This window comes from Bos grunniens, chromosome 6 (assembly GCF_055505025.1).
Source record: "Bos grunniens cultivar Pamir isolate PY7600 chromosome 6, Bosgru_T2T1.0, whole genome shotgun sequence".
NCBI classification, from domain to species: Eukaryota; Metazoa; Chordata; class Mammalia; order Artiodactyla; family Bovidae; genus Bos; species Bos grunniens.
This window is the reverse complement of record NC_141170.1, coordinates 1,772,072-1,794,594: the sequence shown is the minus strand read 5'-3', so window position 1 is coordinate 1,794,594 and position 22,523 is coordinate 1,772,072. Positions and strand designations below refer to the sequence as shown.

At 55.4% G+C, this 22,523-nt stretch overlaps 2 protein-coding genes across 17 annotated transcripts in view; one reads left to right on the top strand and one right to left on the bottom strand.

Annotated features, from left to right (window-relative positions):
* The window catches only part of TNIP2 (TNFAIP3 interacting protein 2), a 57,452-nt gene extending 36,199 nt beyond the window's left edge, over positions 1-21,253 (top strand). The window contains exons 6-7 of one of the 6 annotated variants that reach the window (XR_015165071.1): positions 228-328; positions 513-3,381. Coding sequence is in view for 5 of the 6 variants with exons in the window: in XM_086404541.1 (XP_086260667.1) it covers positions 2-85 (84 nt within the window). In the remaining variant the exon portion in view is untranslated. Of the gene's footprint in view, position 1; positions 3,382-4,771; positions 9,941-20,777 lie in introns of those variants that run through there. The other 5 variants (XM_086404545.1, XM_086404543.1, XM_086404544.1 and 2 more) reach the window with 5 other exon arrangements.
* Positions 1,246-22,523, bottom strand: part of FAM193A (family with sequence similarity 193 member A) — a 146,817-nt gene continuing 125,539 nt past the window's right edge. For 10 of the 11 annotated variants that reach the window (XM_086404521.1, XM_086404522.1, XM_086404523.1 and 7 more), the window contains 6 exons: positions 22,160-22,439; positions 21,429-21,612; positions 20,159-20,389; positions 17,446-18,295; positions 10,474-10,555; positions 1,246-1,820 (listed from right to left, as the gene is read on the bottom strand). In XM_086404521.1, the coding sequence (XP_086260647.1) occupies positions 1,727-1,820; positions 10,474-10,555; positions 17,446-18,295; positions 20,159-20,389; positions 21,429-21,612; positions 22,160-22,439 (1,721 nt within the window). In that variant the 3' untranslated portion in view covers positions 1,246-1,726. Of the gene's footprint in view, positions 1,821-10,473; positions 10,556-17,445; positions 18,296-20,158; positions 20,390-21,428; positions 21,613-22,159; positions 22,440-22,523 lie in introns of those variants that run through there. The other variant, XR_015165068.1, reaches the window with a different exon arrangement.

The following is a 22,523-nucleotide window of genomic DNA, read 5'->3' as shown; positions in this document are numbered from 1 at the left end:
GCCGCCATCACTTTACTTCATCTACAGCTCACTCACCTCTAACCAGCACGAGGCCCTCCGAGGCTGGGTCCAGGCTGAGCAGTGACCTCGCTGGGCACGCGTGAGGCTCCCTCCGCAGGCCTGGGCCCCGTGCCCCCAGCTCCAACTGCAGTGACGGAGAGGACCCGGCCTCTCCCCGGCCTCTGCGCCTCCCGGGGCCTGAATCCACCCTCTTTCTTGTTCCCCAGACGCCCCTTTGAGGACCAGGAACGCCAGGGGTGGTCCTGTGGGTCAGCCGGCTTCCAGGGGTCTGAAGGCTGAGATTTGGCAGGCCCACTGGGCAGAGCAGGTGTGGAAGGTGGGGGGCACCCAGGGAACGGGGGGCACAGCCGGTCTGAGCTCAGCAGGGAGGGGAGGCGCCCCGCCCTGCTGGGGTCCAGGGATGCAGCGGGGTCTGCGCCTCCCTGAGGACTCCCCGCCGTGGTCACAGCCCCACCTCAGTCTCTCCCTTTGTCCGACCATCCGACGTCCAGGAAAGACCTGCCCGCCGCGTGACCAAACCGCCCCTGCCTGCTGCCCTCGCCTCTCCCCGCAACCGCCGGCCCCTCCTGGACCCTGGACCCCGGTCAGGGCCGCCCCAGCAGCAGAGCCACGTGAGCTCCTCCCTGCCCCCGGGCCTGGTCTGGGGCTCAGACCGCAGTCCCGTCCGCACAGCCCGTGAGAGAGGCCTCCCGTGGTGACCACGGCGGCCCCGTGCCCGCGCTCTGAGCCGCCCGCCTCCTCTCAGCCCGCTCCCTGGACGCCCCGGGGATCGTCAGACGCCGCCGGGGCCGGGCCCCCACCTCGCCAGCGAAGAGCCAGACCGAGCTGTTTTCAGAAGCGGGCTCTCACCGCGTCCCCTCCCTCAGGGACGCGCGTGGAAGCCGTGTCACCCGGGGGCCGCGAGCAGCGGGAGCTAGTGTTGCAGGGGGTGCGGGGAGCCGGGGCCAGCGCTGCTCACAGGTGCCCCAGGAGACGTTTCCAGCTTCCGCGTCGCGGCCAGAGCCCCGCCCCCAGGCCCTGCAGCGCCCCCGCCCTCCTCCAGCGCCCCCCGCGCCCCGACAGCGGAGTGCACAGCGGAGTGCCCGGCCCGGCCCGGCCCGGCGGTGCGTGGAAGCCCCGGGCCCCGCGGGATGGAGGGCGGGGAGGATACCAGGGCTGAGACGCGCGGGCGACGCCCACTCACCCCTGACCCCCGACCCCGGCACAAAGCAAGCAGACCAGGTCTCCTGCTGTACTAATGTATTCCATCTTTCAAAAAGAAAGACATGATTTTAATATTACTTAACAATATGTTAAAAAAGTAGCCAGGCAGGCTCCGTGTTAATACAGTTGTACACTCTACAGACTTCATGGTGTGAGTACTGGTGGGTGTTTGCTCGGAACGGTCTCGTTCTGCGGGGTCTTACACAAGCTGGCTACAAGTCGGGGGTCAGACACGGACGCGCGACGTGGACACTCTGGACAGTGGACTGTGGAGGACGGCGGGCCCGCCCGCCCGGGCCATCGGTGGACGCGGGCGGAGCTGGGTGGAGCCCCCCGGGGGCAGGTGGCGGGACGGGGCGAGACGCAGAGGGCCGGCCGCGCGGGGACGGCTCGTCCGGCTCACGCACAGACAACACGCACACGAGCTCACAGCGCGGCCGAGCAGCAGGCTCTCGTCGAGGGGCCGGGCCGGCCGCCGCGCCGCCCTCTCCAGCATCCTCGTTCAGTGGGCAGCAAAGGTGGCTTTTTTCAAGCTGAAGTTGGACCAGTTGATGGACAGTCTCTGTCGGGTCTGCCTGGCAGAATCCAAACAGAACCTGGAAAACAAGAGGCCGCACAGTCATGGGGTGGGGGGTAGGGGCGGGGCGGCACAGCCTGGCCGGAGCTGAGACCCCAGCAACCCCCCTACCCCAGCTCTCAGCGGGAACCTGACGCCACGGCCGCTGGGGAGGACGGTGCCCCTCGGGACACCGGCCAGCGCCCCGGACACCCCTGCGGTTCTGTGTCTTTTCCTCTCAATCCGCAGGGAAAGGGCCTGGCCCCGCTCTGCCACGGCCGGCACCCTGCCCTCCCTTACCCACGAGTCACAAGGGTGTGATGTGAAACACGACTGCACCACCGGGACACACAACACTGCTCCCCGCCACCCTCAGGGCAGCTCAGTGCAGCCCGATGCCCCAGGCCCCCAGGCCGGTGCCTCCAGGCCTGTCTGCTCTGCAGCTGGTTCCCCGGCAGTGACTGCCAAGTTCTGCACTCAATGAGGGAAAGGATGTTTTCTTTCAAAAGCTTTTGCATCATTTCTGAAATCCTCACCCTTCCCTCCCTCATGTAGCAGGAATTTGAATTAAACCAGAAAATGGTATAGCTGTCCCTCGTCCAGCAGGAGCAGCGTTCCCACCTCATCCAGGGTTGGTTTTGGAGCCGTGGCCCAGAGGACTCTTGTCCAGGGAGGGGATGCCTCCGGCTGCCTGCCCCCCGGCGAAGGGGTGCACCATCTCCCAGCACCCAAACCCCGAGTCCAGTGAGGCTGACTTTTAGAGCTTCCGGAAGCTTCCACCTCTGCCGCCTCCTTCACACGCAGCCAGGGCGCTCAGCGGCTCCGGGCCTGAACCTGAGCAAGGTTCAGGGGCGCTGGCAGCAGCGGGCCCACCTCCTTCCCCGACAACACTGCCCTCAGGTGTGTTCCACACTGCCACGCAGACAAGCCCTCGTGTGTGCGACACCCACGTGCGGCTGACTGTCACGTAAAAGCCTGGGCACCCAGCGCTGGGCAAAAGAACCCCGCACGGCCAACCCCGGGCGCGGGGCTCAGCCCCGGACGCAGCCAGCCCGGCCTGGTCACCACAGGCCCTCATGGTTCTCTGCAGGGTCAGGACCTCGCAGGCATCCGCAGGGGCTGGGGCTGACCCGCACACGCAGAGGCGCACGGCACCTCTCCACTCGGCTGCGTCCTTCGCCACCGTGGGCGTGCGGTCCTGCCGCGAGGCTGTACCACACCAAGCGGACAGGACCCTGGAGGGCACTCCCGGCGCGGACATGGCGGGGCTGGGCACGGGATCCCAGGGGCACAGGATTGGCCATCACAAGCTCAGTGGATCCGCCAAGCTCTTTTCCTCGGGGGCACCTGATGCTCCGCTTCTTGCCTGCAGCGGGGCCCCGGCCACTCCCAGCACCAGCTGGCTGAGGCCTCCACGGGGAACCCGTCACAAGCTTTCTGGGACATCGACTGCTTCGTCTGCCCACCTGTCAAGAGGTCTGTTTGTCTTTCCGTAACATGCTGCAACGCTTACACATCTTGACGTGAATCCTGTGACATGCTCGCTGCAATACTGTTTTCTCACTTTTTCTATTAAAAAGCAAGTTGTTGATTTTAGTGTAGCTTAAGTTATCAATCTTTTATTTTATGGTTGGTGTGTCTAAGAAGGGCTTCCCTGGTGACTCAGATGGTGAAGAATCTGCCTGCAATGCGGGTGACCTGAGTTCAATCTCTGAGTTGGGAAGATCCCCTGGAGAAGGAAATGGCTACTCCAGTGTTCTGGCCTGGAGAATCCCATGGACAGAGAGAGGAGCCTGGCGGGCTACAGTCCATGGGGTCACACAGAGTCGGACACAAGTGAGCAACTAAGCCCGGCACATGATATAAAGAATAAATACAGAGTGAATACCATGGGTTAGCAGCCAGGCCGGGGCCCCTGCCAGCACCAGATGCTCCCGCCCCGAGCCCACCTCAGGCCCTGCCCTCCTCACCTCGGAAGGAATCACTGACCTGGCTTTTTACGCTGATCACCCCCGTGCCTTTCTTTACAGTCCTAACACCTGTGTATACATCCCTGAACAAGACACTTCATTTCTAAAAACAGACTTCGCCGAGGTATAACTGACCTACAACAAAGTGCAGGCAGTGTCTGGGAAATGATCCCATCGCGCAGGACGCAGGGCACGTCCACGGCGCCCCAAGTCTCCTGGCCGCCCCGGCCCCAGGCCAGCCACCTGCTGTCTGTCTCCCCACGCTGCCCCCATTGCCTGGACCTCACTCCAGTGGGGCCTCGGCGCCCACCCTGGGTCTGGCCTCCGCGGAGCACCCACGTGGCCCACAGCAGCCCCTGGGTGGAGGGAGCGTCGCCTGTCTATCTGCTCGTCTGCGTGGACCTCGGGGTCACTGGCAGGTTGGGGCTATAAGTAAGACTTGCAGGAACGTCAAGGAACAAGTCTCGGTGCGAGCATCCACTCTCTTCTCCTGGGAGCTTTTGGGGAGACCCCTGGAGAGGAGCTGCTGGGCTGAGCAGCAGGCACTGAACGCTGTACTTCAGTCTGCCTGATTCCAAGTCCCCGTGAGTGGCATCACCGTGTGCGCTCTCGCGCGCTGGGCCTTGTCTGACGTGCAGCGTGTAAGCAGTGTTCATGGTGCACACGGCTCAGCTCCGTCCCTTTCTCCTGCTGTGTCAGTCCTCCCCGGGCTGTATCGCAGGTCCGTCCCCACGTGCTCCAGAAACACTGCGCTGAATCCCACAGAACCCTTCCTGGGCTTTAAATCTACAGATGACCTTGGGGAAGCCCAACGACTTAAGGTGCCAACCCTCCTGCAAGTGCGCACATGGAGCCTCTGAGACCTGGGTCTTCCACGCCCCTCTGTGGCCCCCACGGCTCCCGATTCGTGGACACGGCACAGACTTTGGCGCTGTGATGACTGCTGTCTTTATTCAAACTCTGTTTCTGTATTACCAATGTGGAGAGAAAAATAACTAACTTGGGTGCACTTATCCTACAGCCGGCTCTTGCTACACTGTGCGGCGTGCCCTGAACTTCCCAGACGATCAGCTCGCTGTAAGTGAAAGCCTGCTTGCTCCCTGCAGGTCTTGGGCCCCTGGTCTCCACTCCCGTCCCTCTGTCCCTCGGGACCCGTGTGCAGGGCTGAGCAGCCTCGCTGACGACGGGCTCCGCTCCACACGCGCTCCACACTCCTCCCACTTTGGGAGACGCTCCGCCTATGTCTCTCTCTCCGCTGCTGGAGCCCTTTTTCCAGGCTATGGATACTTTCTTCCACTGCTTACTGTTTTTTCTTTTTTTAATTATAAATGGGTGCTAAGATCTTAGCAAAGGTATTGTCTGAACCCACTGAAATGATTGCATGCCTCTTCTTTCATATATGAATGTAGCAAAAAACACTTCCTAATAGTAATTCAATCCCGGAATAAGCCAGTTTGGTCACATGCCGCTTTTTAAAAACATACTGTTGTTACTTGAAATGTATTTTCTTGATGATTTTCACGTCTAACATTCACGAGAGAAACAAATCTGCAATTGCTCATTTTCTCTGGTATTGGTTTAGCAGGTTTTGGCGTCCATGTTGCAATTCTTCCCTAACGTGAAGTGGGGACTCCCTGGGGTCGGGGCCTGAGACCCCGTTTTTATGTCAAAGAGTCAGACTCCGGCCGTGCCGCTGCCTGGCTCCTGTCTCACTGTTTCTCTTACGTAAATTACCTCTTTGTTCCACCTTTACTCTACTGTGGCTTTTCTAATTTCTCAAATGAAATCCGTAACTCACTGATTTTCAGGTTTTACTACCCAACTCCAGCATTTAAGGCTTCAGTGGAAGTGCTCTCAAGAGCGAACCTTTCCTTTAGTTTTCCTGAAGTACAGCTGATTTACGGTGTTTGTTACTCTGCTGTGCACTGAAGTAACTCAGTCACGCCTGTGTACCTTTCCATCTTCTTTTCCATACGGTTGATGACAGGACACTGCACACAGCTCCCTGTGCTCTGCGGGAGGACCTTGTTGTTCACCAATTCTGCATGGAGGAGCCTGCTCACCCTTTCTCCGCGGACGAGTCTGCATCTCCTGATCCCGAACCCCCACTCCACCCTCCCCACCTTCCTCCCCCACGGCGACCACCGGTTTGCTCTCTAGGCCTGTGATTCTCTTCCTGTCTCACAGATCGGTGCACTTGTGTCGTACTTTAGACTCTACACGACTGATGCCGCATGACACTCGCCTTTCTCTTACTTACTTCGTTTACTGTGATGACCTCCAGGTCCGCCCATGTCGCTGCAGATGCGTTATTCCATCATTTTTACGGCTGGTTCATATTCCATCGCGTCTGACTTTTTGTGACCGCACGGACTGCAGCACGCCAGGCCCCTGTCCATCACCAACTCCCAGAGTTCACTCAAACTCACGTCCATCGAGTCGGTGATGCCATCCAGCCATGTCATCCTCTGTCGTCCCCTTCTCCTCCCGCCCTCAATCTTTCCCAGCGTCAGGGTCTTTTCAAATGAGTCAGCTCATCAGGTGGCCTAAGTATTGGAGCTTCAGCTTCAGCATCAGTCTTTCCAATGAATATTCAGGACTGATTTCCTTTAGGATGGACTGGTTGGATCTCCTTGCAGTCCAAGGGACTCTCAAGAGTCTTCTCCCAACACCACAGTTCAAAAACATCAATTCTTCAGTGCTCAGCTTTCTTTATAGTCCAACTCTCACATCCATACACGACCACTGGAAAAATCATAGGTTTGACTAGATGGCTATTTGTCAGCAAAGTAATGTCTCTGCTTTTTAATATGCTGTCTAGGTTGCTCATAACTTTTCTTCCAAGGAGCAAGTGTCTTTTAATTTCATGGCTGCAGTCACCATCTGCAGTGGTTTTGGAGCCCCAAAATAGTTTCTCACTGTTTCCATTGTTTTTCCATCTATTTGCCATGAAGTGATGCCATGATCTTAGCTTTCTGAATGTTGAGTTTTAAGCCAATTTTTTCACTCTCTTTCACTTTCATCAAGAGGCTCTTTAGTTCTTAGCTTTCTGCCGTAAGTGTGGTGTTATCTGCATATCTGAGGTTACTGACATTTCCCCCCGGCAATCCTGATTCTAGCCTGTGCTTCATCCAGTCCAGCATTTCTCATGATGTACTCTGCATACAAGTTAAATGAGCAGGGTGACAAGATACAGCAGCCTTGACAGACTCCTTTCCTATTTGGAACCAGTCTGTTGTTCCGTGTCCAGTTCTAAGTGCTGCTTCACAACCTGCATACAGACTTCTCAGGAGGCAGGTCAGGTGGTCTGGGATTCGCATCTCTTTCAGACTTTTCCACAGTTGTTGTGATCCACACAGTCAAAGGCTTTGGCATAGTCAATAAAGCAGAAGTAGATGTTTTTCTGGAACTTTCTTGCTTTTTCGATGATCCAACAGATGTTGGCAATTTGATCTCTGGTTCCTCTGCCTTTTCTAAATCCAGCTTGAACATCTGGAAGTTCACTGTTCACGTCCTATTGAAGCCTGGCTTGGAGAATTTTGAGCATTACTTTACTAGCGTGTGAGATGAGTGCAATCGTGCGGTAGTTTGAGCATTCTTTGGCATTGCCTTTCTTTGGGATTGGAATGAAAACTGACCTTTTCCAGTCCTGTGGCCACTGCTGAGTTTCCCAAATTGGCTGGCACATTGAGTGCAGCACTTTCAGAGCATCATCTTTTAGGACTTGAAATAGCTCAGCTTGAATTCCATCACCTCCACTAGCTTTGTTCATAGTGATGCTTCCTAAGGCCCACTTGACTTCACATTCCAGGATGTCTGGCTCCAGGTGTGTGATCACACCATCATGGTATCTGGGTCGTGAAGATCTTTTTTGTACAGCTCTCCTGTGTGTTCTCGCTTCTCTTCTTAGTATCTTCTGCTTCTGTGAGGTCCCTACTGTTTCTGTCCTTTATTTTGCCCATTTATTGTGTCTAATTCTCTGTAAAGCCCAAATTGCTTTTTGTAACTTGAGGTTGTTTTATTAAATACATAGGTTTAAAATTCCTATTTCTTCCTAACAAATGGAACATTTTATCATTAGGCAGCAAACTTCAGTTATCCCTTGTGTTAAAATACATTCCATCTGAGAATAACACATCTGGAACAGCTGTCTTTCTCTGTATTTCCGCCTCGCTCTTCTAAGGAAACGGTTTGACTGACTTCTGGCCACGCCGGCGCTTCGTGGCTGTTCTCTGGCTGCAGTGAGCGGTGCTGCTCCTCGTGGCAGCGTCTCCTGTCGGGGAGCCCGGGCTCAGGCAGCTGTGGGGGGACCTCCCCAGACTGCAGCGAGCATGTGTCTCCCGCGCTGGCAGGCAGGTTCTCCACCACCGAGCCCCCAGGGGAGACCCCTGTCCCTCTCCATTACAGTTCAGGTTATTTTCTTGTATGTAGCATATATACATATTTATGTGTATATACATGAAAAAAATTTAACACAGTCTGACAAACTATATTCTTTCTGCTTACTGCCTATAATGGCTATTGAGACAACTGGACTTCTATCATCTTTTAAAAATCTGTCTGTTGTACTTTCTCTGCACTTGTTTTTCGAGTTTTGATTTTTAATTCCTCCTACTGATTACCAGTTTATACATTTTATTTGTATTAACGTTTGCTGTTAGAATTGTGTCCAGTCCATTCAGGTTCAGTCTGAATGGTAACTACCCTAACAATAAAAAAGGGGTTGAGGATACTCAGCTCTGATCACATCACACTGAGCAGACAAGTTGCTGATGCTCAGTACTGGGGTTCCTTCAAGTATAATGTCAATTAGACATTTACCAAGATCTACCAGGAAGTTTTTTCATCCCTTCCTGTGTATATCAGACTAATCTCCTGAGCTCAATTTCCTTTTTTTTGGTGCCATGCTGTATGGCTCGCAAGATCTTAGTTCCCTGACGGGCATGGAACTATGCCCCCTGCAGTGCAAGCAGAGTTCTAACTATTGGACTGCCAAGGAATTCCCAATTTCTTTTTTTTAAAGTATAATTTTACAGTTTCCTTTTAAACAGGTCTCTTTGCAGCATGCTCCTGCAGCTTTTCTTTATTACGGGAAAGAAGAAGTTTGTGGGATCCATAATTATAGACGATCTTTTCTGAACACTACGTAGCGCTCCATGGTCTGATTTCAAATGCCACGTGGAGGAGTGGATTTCTGTTTGTTTATCCTATTGGTATATGCTGTGTTTCTGATTCTGTAGATTCGTATTTCTCATTAGTTCTGCAACTCGTCGTCTCTTTAAATCCTGCTTTTCCGTGGCCTCTCCACCTCCTCTCGGAGGGGCTTCGGTCAGGCGTGCATTAGACTGAGCCCCTCGTCTCCGGGCCCTTCGCCACGTTTGCTGGTTTCCTTGCCTCTCAGTGCGTTCCAGTGTGCCTTCCAGCTCACTCACTCCCTCTTCAGCAGGTCAAATCCATCACCTGTCTATTGAGACCTTGATTTTACCAATTCTGTTTTTCACTTCTAGATTTTTATTGTTTGTCCTAAGTCCTGGGTGCTTGACAATCTTTGTTATAGTAAGTCATCTGTGAGTATAAGCTGCATGAACCCTGCAGGTCCACCTTGGGGAAACTTTCCTCCAAAGTGTCACCAACATCCAAGAAATGCCCTATCATTCCATTCCCTGCCCTCCAGAACCCAGCTTCAGGGCAAACTGTGGAGGAATTCAATAATTTAGCTGTACCTTCCTTTGGACTTTGTACAAACACGTTCTTATCATCTGAGAATGACAATTCCACGTCTTCATCTGAATCCTTATCCCTTTGTTTCTTTTTATGTCTTTAGAAATAAAAGTTGTGATAAGAGGCATCCTTATTAACATTATTAATCTCAAAGAATAGCTTTTAATGTTTCACCATTAAGTATAACATTCACTGTATTTTATGGATACCCTATATCATGTTAAGGATGTGCCCTTCTATCCTAGTTAAGAGTTTTTATTGTGAAATGCTTAACTTTAGCAAATGCTTTATCATCTCCTACGAGTTAAAACACACGCACGCACATTATACAATAAACATAGTTTTCAGAAACACTTAGAATTTCATATCTCAAATATGAATTAATGACATTGGAAACTGCTTCTTTTTTGAGTTGTATGTGTGTGTTTTCTGAAAAAAATAATTAAAGTACTGCTAAATAAAGAACAAAGCACTTTAAAGAAAAAAATTTCTTGCCGTAGCTCAAATAGACAAAATATTACTGAAATTATGACAAACATTATTAAACATGTGCATACCAGAAAAATGGAATATATTATCCAAAATGTTACTTTTCACCTTAAGAGCATGCCCTATCCCTGTTCCAACACCAGCACAGATAAAGATCAGTGGGAAGACCTGTGAGGACAGAGGCGCGGGCCCGCGGCCCCTGGGGACGCTGCGGGCGAGGACCGCTGTGAGATGCACTGTGACGCCGTAAACCCACCTCCACACACACGGGGAATGGGGCGGTGACCGCGAGGGCGCGGAGGCGCGTGCGCGTGCTCCACACACATGGGGAAGGGGGCGGTGACCACGAGGGCGCGGAGGCTAGTGCTCGTGTGCGGGTGTGACACGGCACGGTGGCCAGGCTGCGGGCCGCTGACACGACCTCTGCCCCTGACTGACGGCAGTGCTCTGGGCGGGGCATGCATGGTGCCACACGGAGCCCCTTTTGCCTCAGACACCAGGCCTAACACTTACCTTTTGAAATACTCCACTTCCCTCTCTGTCTCATCCATGTCCACACTGTCTAGGTCGATATCTTTAGGCAGAAAGACATCATCTGCAAAATGAAAGAGGTAAGTCAACTAAATAGCAGGCCATCTTACCAGAACGGAACAAAGCATTTGGTTTTACTTCAACTACTTCAAAAACTAACAACCTTTTCCAGGATAAGATTTTGCAAAGGGCCAGCGGTGGGCGGACACCACTCGGGCGCCTGGCAACACCCGACCGTGGGATGAGCTGACTCGTGTGGAGTGAAGGCCCCTCAGAGGCGGCGCAGGGCTGTGGCCTGGGGAGAGCCCTCGAGAGGCCACGCTCCTGGTTCCGGGTCCCCGCTGGAGGGGCAGGGGCAGGGCTGCCAGGAGACGCAAGGCACGTCTGGGCCCTGGATCCAGCCTCTGGAGGAACCCGGCCCTCCCGGGCCTTCGGCTCATTTGACGACCCTCCAGAGACTTTATCATCAGCCTGACGCTGTCCCAACCAAACAGCAAGGCTGTCTTTCAGTCTGCAGGTGAGGAGCCCTCCTTGGAGACAGGTTACAGCAGGCAGCCTCGGCACCACTGGGGTCCTTAACTCTCTCCTCTGCTTTGCCCCCCGTCCGGGGCCTGCAGGATGCGGTGCGCTTCCTGCCTGAGCTCAGGTGCCAGAGGCGCGATCTGCGCACACTTACACACTGGGGGGGCTCGGGGCGGGGGGTGCGTGGTGCCCTGCGCACCAGCAGGCTCCATCCAAGGAGCGTGCAGACCACCGCTGCCGCTCTGTGAAAGGCCGCTCTCCACCCTGTCCCCACGTTAGCATGGGACAACTTTGGGAATCTTCCATAAAGACTCTCTTTCTTCCTCTCACTGGGCATTTGCACAGGAGGGTAACGGAGTACACCCTGTAACAGTTACAGTAGTGGAGCCGTGGCCTAGCTGCACACCTGCTGCCCACAGTTCTGAAGAGTCCCAGCGGCAGGCAGGGGCCGTCACACCCACCCGCCACAGCAACGCCGCCCCCAGGACCAGCAGGACAACAACCCCCCACACAGACCTCACTGCCCAGTCCTTCCCTGAAGCCCTGTCCCCCTGGCTTCACCCACAGCTGGACACCAACAGCAACACCCCACCCCGACCTCTGCTGGGCCGCACGTGCACAGAGCTACCTCCTCCGTGCAGCCATCCCACTCGGCCACAGGCGCACCCCTCCACTTCCGCTCCTCACGCTCACGCCCCTGGTCAGCAGGCTGGGCACGCTCCCCGTCATTAGCCAGGGATGCCTGTGCCCCATCCTTGCTGCTGCTTTGTGCTGCGTCCCCCCACCCCACCCTCCCATCCACACAGGCTTGCTCCTCCCATGCAGAGACCGCTCGCTCTCCAGGCCTCCGGCACACACCTCCCGCCAGCACCGCCGGGGGGCACCCCTGCTCAGGGACACTGCACACGAGGAGAGATGTACTGAGCCAGGAGGGTTTACAGGAGTCAAGAAAATGACAACTTGGAAAGCCCAATCGCAAGCTGTTCCACAAATATGATAGTTCCAAGAGAAGAGCAGCTTCAACCACAGAAAAGAAACACAGCAAGAGGCGCATCTGCTGGGGACGCTGCCTCTATAAAGTGATTTCTGATACTCTTCTGATCAGATCTGACAACCAGGGTCAAAAATCGTGGTGTAAGGAAAAAGTAGGATGAAACTATAGCCAGGTTCAGTATCGGACATACATTTTTTGCACAAATAAACTGTATTAACCAGAGTGGAGAGAAAGTTGACTTAAGACAGTCCAGGCCTGGCTGGCTGCTCACGTGCAGACCATGGAAACCGCACGCTTCTCTGGAGCTTGGAGGACTCGCCCCGGCCCTGATGGGAGGACACGCGCCCACAATCTCTACAGGAGGCGGGTGCTTGCGTGCTCACTCACGTGCAGACCTACGAGCACCACGTGCTCTGACGACAAAGCAGACACAGCGCAGCTTTAGAGTGGGGCGAGAAGGGACGGCAAGTGGGGAGCGGAGCGAAGGCGCCCGGTGTGCGGCTGCCCCCGGCAGGAAGCAGGGCCACGGCCCACCAGGGGCGGGGCGGGGCCTGCGGGGCGGGGCCTGCGGGGCGGGGCCTGCGGGGCGGGGCCTGCGGGGCGGGGCCTGCGGGGCGGGGCCTGCGGGGCGGGGCCTGCGGGGCGGGGCCTGCGGGGCGGGGCCTGCGGGGCGGGGCCGGGGGCACAGGCAGAGCGCCCCAGGTGTTCTGAAACAGCGACATTTAGGGGAAGAAGCAGCGAAGCGAACACGGCACCCAGAGAGAGGACACACACAGGGAACAGGTCTAATAATCACACAGTCATGTCAGGGCTGTCCTAGCAGCACACGGAAAGGGGCTCACCTCACCCGCGGCACATAAGACTGTCAATACGGCTCACACAGTAGGACTCAGGCGTCGAAGCTGTATATAAGGGAATGACCTAAAACCAAGCGACTCAGGAAGGCCAGAAACGAAGGGAGCATGACAGAGGTGCCCGCCAGGCAAACAGAAGCAGAGGGACAAAGGGGAAGTCAGGCCAAGAGCAAGGAGCACGACGAAAAGGAGAGCTTTAATAATAAAGCCGCACCGAGTAACACAGAAACCGCCTTTGTAAAACAGAACACAGGGAAAGAAAACCTCGATAATAACAGAATACGGATTAAGAGGGCAAAAGCCAAGAAAGGCATGGAAGACTCGAACATAATTCAAAATATATCATGGATATAAACATGTATTTAGATATAGTTTTGTACCATGAAAACAGAGAAAATATACTTTTATCTCAAATGCACACAGAGCAATCACAAAAACTAGTCACAAAGATAATACCAGTAATTTAAAATTACCCGTAATTAAAAGCAGAAATATAAACAATACTCTCGAATCACAGAGTCCAAAACCTAGAAATTATTAATATAAGAGAGGCTCTCCCATCTGGAAATCTAAAAGCCACCTATTAAACTACCCGGTGAAAGGGGGGAAAACTACATGGAAATTCCTGAATTTCTAAAAAAGAAACCAAGTGGAAACATTATCTGATATTATGAGATATACTTAAAGGGAAAGTTCAGAGAAAAATTTTTCAGAGAAAAATTCAAAGTGTTACTTTGATCAATAACATTGAAAGAATGAAAAGAAATGAACTCAATTCCAAGTGCAAAAGTTGTAAAGAACAATGAAGTGAAACAAAAAAGAGCACAGGAAAAAAAGATAAAAATGGAAACTAAGGCAGCAGAGGAAAGAATAAAACAGACCTAATTACCAAATCAAGAGCCTTTAAAGAAACATTATATGGATAAACTATTTTAGAGTCAAACACAGTACGGAGAAAGGAAGCACAAACATACAATATAGGAAATGACGAGAAGAAAACCACCATTAAAATAAATTTGTTAAAAAGAATGTACTTTGGGGACATCCATGGTGGTCCACTGGTAAAGAATCCACCTTCCAATGCAGGGGACGCAGGTTCAAACCCTGGTCGGGGAACTAAGATCCCGCATGCCTCGGGGCAAGCCCGGTGCCGCAGCACAGACCCAGCACAGCTAACAGCAAACAAGACAGAGCAAAAGGCACGTGCTCTGCAGGCGTCTGCGGAACGAGGCTGGAAAAGTAGCCGAACTGATAATTTAGCACAGAAACACAGTTTACAAAAATTAACCTCATAAAAGACAAACCAATTAAAAAACAAAACCAATTACCACAGAGGGCAGAGAGAATGTTATCAGGAAACTACCCCAGAAAAAAGGCGCCAAGCCCAGGGGGCTGCACGCGAGGTTCCTCTCAAATCACTAAAGCCTGAGCAGTCCCAGTGGAGGGTGAATTTCTCAAGAATACTGACAATGAAAAAAAAACCTTCCTAATCATTATGAAGTGCAACAGGTCTAAGAAGAAACATGTTTAATCTATACAGATGCTAGAAAACCTCTGACAAAAATCAGCTCACTCTTGATAAAATATTTTTTTACAGTAGGAATTACTGGGTATTTTCTTAACGCGATGAACTATATGAACCTTAAAGCCAAAATCTTAACATAGAGACACCAGATGTCTCCCTTAAGTTCATGAATGATGCGATTACGTAAGAGAAAATGAGGCATAAGAACTGGAAAAGCAGAAGTAAAGTTTTCTCTATTTGCAAACGGACGACAGAAAACCTGAGAGAACCAACAAGACTGAAGGAACTCACGAGGGTGGAAGGCGGAAAGCTAAGGAGCAGAAGGCAGCGGTTTTCATACATGAACCCAAAGACCAGGCGGAGGAGCGCGGGCCACAGACACAGCGCGAGTCTCCCGGGGCCACGTTAAAAAAAGGATAAAGAAACAAGTAAAATTCGCTGCAGTAATACGTATTTAACTAAACGTACGCAAACGCTCACTTCAGTAGGTAATCAATGTGACAATTACATAGGGGCATCTTACGCTTTTTCATGTTGGGTTTTAATGGTGTGTAAGTTCACGCTCACAATCCCCTCAGCTTGCACGTGGAGCATCTCAGTGCTCAGGGGTGACACATGCCTGGCTACCGCACCGGATGGTCCAAAGTTAGAACATAAGATGGCAGAGGACAGCTCATTCAAATTAAAAGCAAGGAAGATTAAATACTTAGAAATAAGCTCAATAAGAAATGTGAAAAACCTATTACAGAAAACTTAAAACATTCCAAAAAGAGATAAAGTGGATTTGAACACATGGAAAAACGCCCCGTGTTCTTGGTAAGGACAAATGTCATCATTAAATCAATTCTCCCTAAATTAATTTATAAATTTAATGCAGTACCGATAAAGATACAAGCGAGGGTTTTTTCCAAGGGAGTTAGGCACATTTACACCAAAGTTCCTATGGGAATACAAACCCGAAAGAACAGCCAAGAAAACACTGAAAAGACTCTGAGGAGAGAGAAGCAGTTGCAGCAGCTCACCCAGCGTGCCCAGGGCGCGCGGACAAGCAGGGGGAAGAGGCAGAAGCCCAGAGAGGCCCGCGGCAGCGCCCGGCCCCGCAGAGCAGCTCTCCAGGAGCTGCTGTTGGTGCATCCAGGTGAGGGCGAAACTGGATTCATGCATCACACGACACACGAGAATAAACTCCAAATAAACCTATCTGGGAGACTATCGAAAAAAGTGAAACCATCGCGTTACTAGAAAAACACGGGGCACTCCTCTGCCACCTCAGTGCTAGTGCGAACAGTCACACCGAGTAAATGTTCGAAGTCCCGAGACCACGAGAGAGCAGTGAGCTGACCACTGAGGTGACCAGGGAAACCTGCGCAAGGCTAGAGCAGGCACACACAGCCAGAGCCAGCGTCCACGAGAACCCTGCAAAGCGCCTGCAGCAGGCAGCGTGGCCCCAGACGAACACCCCCATCACACAGAACTCTTAAACAAGGGAGGAAAAGACCACAACCCAGCTGAAAGATGAGAAAAAGATGAGCAGAAAATGCACGAAAAGATGTAGAAAGAGCCCTTAAAAACAGGACCTCGCTGCAGTCAGAGAAAAGGCACACGAGAACCCCTAACAGATGGGCCACGTCCGGGACCCGATGACAGGACGCTCTCGGGAGGGCGGGCATGAGCCCACGCCCTGCCTGGACGGCGCCCGAGCCAGCACTCCTCAAAGGCAGCACACCATCTGGGGCCCACTGCACGTGCGGGCAGCTCCGAGCCCACCTCGCACGGACCCCCAGGCCCAGAGCAGGGAAACACCCTGTGCAAACGGAAGGGGCTGCAGGGGATGCAGCGCCGGTGCGGGCGGCCGCAGCGGCCGCAGTAAGCGCAACACAGAGGGCTCTGCGTGGCGGACATGTGCCCTCCTCAGTCCTGCCAGCAACACGCCAGCAGCCCCCTGGGTGGGTCTCAGAGCTGGAAGAGAGAGGAACGCCGAGCCGGATGTCTGAGCAGGGCATATGGGAGCACACAGCGCGACGGGGCACAGGGGGTCCTCCTCCAGGGGCCCCCAGACTGAATCTGGGGCATCGAAAGAGTGCTAGGAAAGGGGTGCCCCCGACAGCACCAGGTGAGGACTCCTGCGACAGTCGCCACAAAAACACGGAAGAAAAGGCAGAAAACACCCAGGGGAGAAGAACGGCCCTTCCTGCAGCACGCCGCGTAAGAAATGCAGAAGAAAGAAAGAAACAAACAGCACCTGAATGACCTGTCTGGGTGAGCGAGGGCTGCTGGCCATGGACGTTCAAACTAGCGGGCCAGTGCCTGATGCCCCACACGGGGCTCGTCTGCCCCCGACACAATGGGCCTGAGCAAAGGCGGGGAGGCGTGGTCCCCAGGGAGGACCAGGGTCACCGCCAGGCGGGCACGGTGCCCTTCTGACTGTGCTGCGCCCGCAGACACAGCACTGCTGCTAACAATGCACAACCTGAGCCTCGCTGTGAGGGAACGGCACCCAACTGAAATGACTCTAAAAAAGAATTCATTCTGAACATGGATGGGCCGCACTCCTTAGAAAGGCGAGGTTTGAGAAAGAGAGGAACTGACAGGGGCCCCCGGGAGGGCCCCACATCAGGAGAAACGAGCTTTCCCTTAAAGGACGCTACGGGACAAACAGAGCAACAGGAATGAGGCTCCGGTCTCCGAGGCAGAGGATGGCCTGTGCGGCGTCGGTTCCCTGCCTCTAACCACTGTCCCGTGGTCCAGAAACGAGGGCCCTCACTGAAGGAAGCACACACAGGGACATATAAAGGGAAAACGGCAAAACAACCCTCCCCTGGTGCAGAAACACAGTCGGGAGGCCAGGAGGACGGACCCGGTGTGACCGCTGACCTGGGGGTGCGTGGGGTCCTCGTGCTCTTCCTGCAGCTGGGGGGCTGGGAGGCTACCTCACGACAACCAGACGTGGCAACGGTGCCCACGTGGCCCTGTGCTGGCAGAGCGGCCCCGAGGCAGAAGCCAGCATGTGCCCATGGGCTGCACGGCTGGGGGCGATGGTGGGGGACCCCCGCACTCACCGATGGAGCTGCTGGCACGCTCCCCCTTCTTCTTCTTGCTCTTCCTGCCCCGGCCCTTGGGCTGCGGGGACTCCGCGGTCGCCGGCTTGCCGCTCTGCAGGGGCTCGCTGGGCAGGGGGGGCTCCGCGGGGCCTGGGCCCGGCTTCTCTTCGCGGACGTGGTTCAGCTGCTTCCTGTTGTTGTTGTTGCTGTTAACCTTCGTCTCCTCCCTCCGGTGGCCCACCAGGGGCGGCAGCTCCAGCACTCTGGCCTTGGGCTCAGCCTGTGGCCGGGGCCTGGCCGGGCCCTCTGGGGCCCGGGGGGACTCCCCGGGCTTCCTGGCCGGCTCGCCGGCGGCCTTGCTGCCCGGCCGCGGCTTCTGTGGGCCGGCGCCCCCTTTGTGGTGATGCACCATGTCCAGCAGGAAGGACAGCGGCTCTGGCTGCTCCCCGCTGATCCCCTTGGGCAGGAGCCGCTTGGCCTCCCTGGCGTCCACAGGCTCGGTGGGGTCCGCGTGTCTGGAGGGGTCGGCCCCTGGCCCCGGGCCCGCGTGGTCTGCATGTCTGGAAGGGCAGGGGGATGAGGTCTCGGGGTCTTCGGTTGGCTCCAGAGAGCCGTTGTGGATGGTCTCGGCGCCAGGCGCCGACTCTGCGGCTGCCTGGAAGCTGCTGGCGAGCATGTCCAACTTGGGGCAGTCCTTCCCGAGCCGCTCCTTTTTCTTCTTCTTCACGGCCCGCAGGGTCTGGAGCTCCTGCAGTCGCTGCAGCTCCTCCGTCAGCCGCTCGTCGTCGGCCCGCCGCCGCTGCTCCTCGCGCAGATGCAGGTGACCCCGGGCCCGCGCCTCCGCCTCCAGACGCGCCTTCTCCTCCAGCTGCGATGGAAGGGAAGGCAGCGTGAGACACAGAGAAACCGGGGGCCTGAGAAGGTGAACCACGTAAGACGATGAACTCTGAAAGGGCCTGTAACAGGCCCAAAACTCAGAGCACACCCACATCACGCAGGGGGGACGGGGAACAAGCCCCCACAGGCTGAGCTGCCGGGGGGTCGGGGGTTGGGGAGCAGAGGCCAAGGTGAGAGCGGCTGTGCGCCCCTGCCCCCATGGGCTCGGCATCCAGGAGCGGGCAGAGGATGCAGCTGCCAGCACAGGACTGACCGGGCGCCTCGCAGGTGCTGCCAAGCCCATCCAGCGAAGCCCCTGCTGACGCACCTGTGCGGGTCACAAGGACACACAAGAAAATGTGTGCTAAGGAACTAGAAATTCTTTTTCCCATCCTAGCAGGTAACATTTCCAACCTGTGTTCACCAGTGTGATAGAGCAAACGACTTTCTAAAGTATTCAACGTGACGCGACAATGCTTGTCTCTGCCGTCCAACTGGCAGGAAATTAATTTTCATCTCAGGTGAAGACTGTGTTATTAGTGACACACATTCCAAGAGCATAAGGGAAAAAGATCCCTGCTGTCTAGCAAACGAACACCCAGTAAGAGAACAGAGAACAGCTCCTCCATCACGGGCTCCAGGGAGGCCTGTGCTGGGAAAATGCAAAGGTTCTTCCAAACTTCAGCATGCCTCACAGTATCTCAGAAGGCGATATTTATAACAGACAACCCGTCTTTCTACAAAACTTAAATATAAAATTAGGCTGAAAATTCAATGACAGATTTTCAAAAAATCTCAAGTAAAGATCATTCAAAACCCTTGCTCCCTCTGTCAGGGAGGTGGCGTTCTGGAGGCGGCACCGACAGCGCCCCCAAGTGGCCCCAAGGGCACCGCGTGCCCCCGCAACGAGGCAGCCACAGCGCGCCCGACCCGGGTCATTCTGAAAACCAAGGAGCCGGGTGGACATGCACAGGTGAGTGGGCGCGGGGGGCAGCCTGCGCCGAGCCTGGAGGGCCTGCAGCCGCATCTGGAGTCAGGCCACCGGCAGGAACAGAGGACGGGGGCGGGGCCAGCCCAGACAGCACCTGCCTGAGTGGAGGCTTCAGGGAACCCAGCAGAAAGTGGATCCCTGGGACCCTGACACCGCAGCGCCGCAGGGCAGAGGACATGCCTCCCACACCAGGTTTGCGTCAGGAGCAGGCCCGTCCCTCCAAGGCCCTCATCAGACCTGGGGTCAACCCAGGCCTGTCTCAGGACTGGGAGGTACGCCGCCAGCAGCAAACCCACACCGTGCAATCACGACCGCCTCCGAGTCGCTGCGAGCGAAAATGGAAGCAAACACCACACAAGTGGCCCAACCCGGGGTGGGCAGGTCTCCTTATCCCTCACAGGGGCGTCAGCTCCTCCCAAAGCAACTCAGCCCACGGTCAGAGTCTGCAGCCTGATGAGCCCCCCACGAGCACAGCCCATCCACCTGCTGAGGGGCTCGAGGAGTCGGGCACCGGGAAGGCCCTCGAGAGAAGTGGGCAGGCAGGGCAACTACAGGAAGGGCCACTCCCTTCACGCACGGCGCTGGTGTGCCAGCGCAGAGCAAAGACGACCCCTTATGCGCCGTCTCCACCAGCCCACAGTGCCCCCTTGCCCTCAACAACCAAGGGCTCCTGTCTCAACTTTCCTGGGCAAGACGTGCCGTCAACAGACAGAGGGGCCGGCCCGCTGTCGCACAAGGACCTGGGGCTGGTGAGACCATGGCTCGGGGGGGGACACGGGGTTCCCGTTCAGGCTGGTGGAGGCCCCCGGGGCTCCGGGAGCAACGTGGGGGCCTGCGCGGCCCCAGGCCTGCCCCGCCGTTTACCTTCCTCTGCTTGTGCCGAGCGCGCTTGGCGGCCCGCGTACTGCTCACGGGCTTGGTCTCCGAGCTGTTTATGAACTGCAGCAAGTCCTCCACCCTGCGATGGTCGACCACACTCTCCCGTTCTGAGAGCTGGTCCGCTTTCTTAGGCTGCTCTTCCTTCCTCTTGGTCAGCCGTAAACGGAGCTTTTCCCTCATTTCCGCGTAGTTTCTACTTGTGGGTGCGGCTGGAGGCTAAGACAAACGAAAACATGACTAAACTCAAGTTTTAATGACTGTAAATATGACAGATTTCAGACCACAGTGTTAAAAAAGAATTTTTTCTTATTACTTAAGTACCCCATGTATGTCAGGAAAAACAAATAAAAGAAAAAAATGGCAAGAAAAAGAGAAGCCTTTCATCACCAATTACCCAAAGGCAGTATCCTGGCATTGACCTGTCGAGCTCCATAGGTTCAGGGAAAACCTGGCGGAGGACGTGCAACTATGCACCCAACGGTTATTTCCAAACTAAAAAGAAACCATTATCCATACCAGCTGATGCACTTGTGATGTAACGGAGCTTAACTATCTTTTCACGGCAATAAATGGGTTTATACTCTCTTTCCACATCCACTCGCAGGGTTCCTTTCCAGTGGTGAAAAGGTTTCTCACCGACTACTAAACCCAAGTGCGTCCGGAGAAGACGACAGACGGCTCCCGCTCTCTGCTCCTCCACTGCCCGCCCCGACAGCGTGCCCGACACCTGCCCCTGAGGGACAGGCCGCCCCGGACACAGCGTGGTGTGCACGTCTCACCGGGCCGCGCCGTCGAGCCCAGCACATGTGTGACACAGAGCCCCGCGGGGCTGCCGTCCACGTGTGCACACTCAACAGTGCCCACGCCTGGGTCGGCAGTAGGTCTGACTTCATCAGCCATTCTAAACACCACAATCAAATGCAAAATACAGAGATAAAATACTCATAACTAACTCTGGGCAAGTATCTTTCATTATTTCTGTAGGACAAGTACAACCCGGAAGTGGAACTGCTATTTCAGACAGGATCCTGACTTTATTACTAACTGTGCTGCAAATAAAGCTTCACACACACATAACCATCCCCTGAACTCAACCTGTTGTATTATTCTCGCAGAGTGGTTTGTGTGTTTTACCATTCTCATTGGAATGCGCAGTTTGCAAACGCCCGTCGGGCAACCCTGAGCTGGCCGCAGCGGGGCCCCTGCAGCCCCGGCGCTCCCGAGGCGCCTGGGCGGCGCGGGCGCGGGCACTCACCCCGCCGTGCCCGAAGAACTCGCAGTAGCAGCAGTCGCAGTACTTGCCCTCCTTCTGGTTGGTGGAGGTGGAGGTGCTGGAGCTGTGTTCGGAGCAGCTGTCCTCGTCTGCGCTCTCGTCCCCGTCATCCTGCTGCGGGTCGTACACGCCGTTCTCGCAGCGATGCCCTTCGCAATCAGGGTCACTGCAAAACCGCGCAGGGCCCATCAGCCAGCGGCCTGCCCCGCAGGGGCCCCCGCAGGCGGCGTGGCGTGAGGGGCACACCTGGCGGGGCTCGTCAGGTCCACACGCGTCCCTCCCCCTCACCCCCGCTTCCTCCTGGAGGTGTGTGTGTCGGGGGCGGCGGCGGGGGGGGGCGGGTGGCAAGTTCAAAGGGAACGAAAACAGTCTTTCATTAAACCTATCGAGCATCTCGTATTATTCTGTGCTCCTGCGTGCATGCCAAGTCACTTGGTCGTGTCCGACTCTCCCTAACCCCATGGACTGCAGCCCACCAGGCTCCTCTGTCCATGGGCTTCTCCAGGCCAGAATACTGGAGTGGGCTGCCATGCCCTCCTCCTGGGGATCCTCCCGACACGGGGATGGAACCCAGGTCTGCTGCACTGGCAGGCAGGTTCTTTACCACCAGTTCTACCTGGGAAGCCTAATGTACCAAACGCCCAAGGCGCCTGCCCTCACGTCCTGGGGGGTCAGGGAGCACTGCCCCAGCCTCCCCGCCAGGCGGGGCTCACCTGCAGACGCTGGGGGGCGCGCTGACAGAGCCATCGGTGGTGGGTGGCGGGGGGGCCACGGGAGCAGGACAGAAGCTCTTGAGCGACTCCACAAAGCCGGGGGAGGCAGCTGTTTTGGGGAAGGACACAGCTGCGATGTTGGCCAGGTGAGGCGTGGAGGCTGCTGAGAGGGCGGCGGGGGCAAGGGCGGGCAGCGGGGCCAGGCCCGTGGGGCTGCTCCTGGGGGCTGCCGGCACCCCGTGCCTGTGGTCTTCCTTGTTGATGCCGTGAAAGACGTCACCTGCGACAGAGATGCTGGAGTCACTGCCTGCGGCCTTTCTCTCACTGCCAGCTGCTTTTTTTTGAAAACCAACTTTTGGTCCGA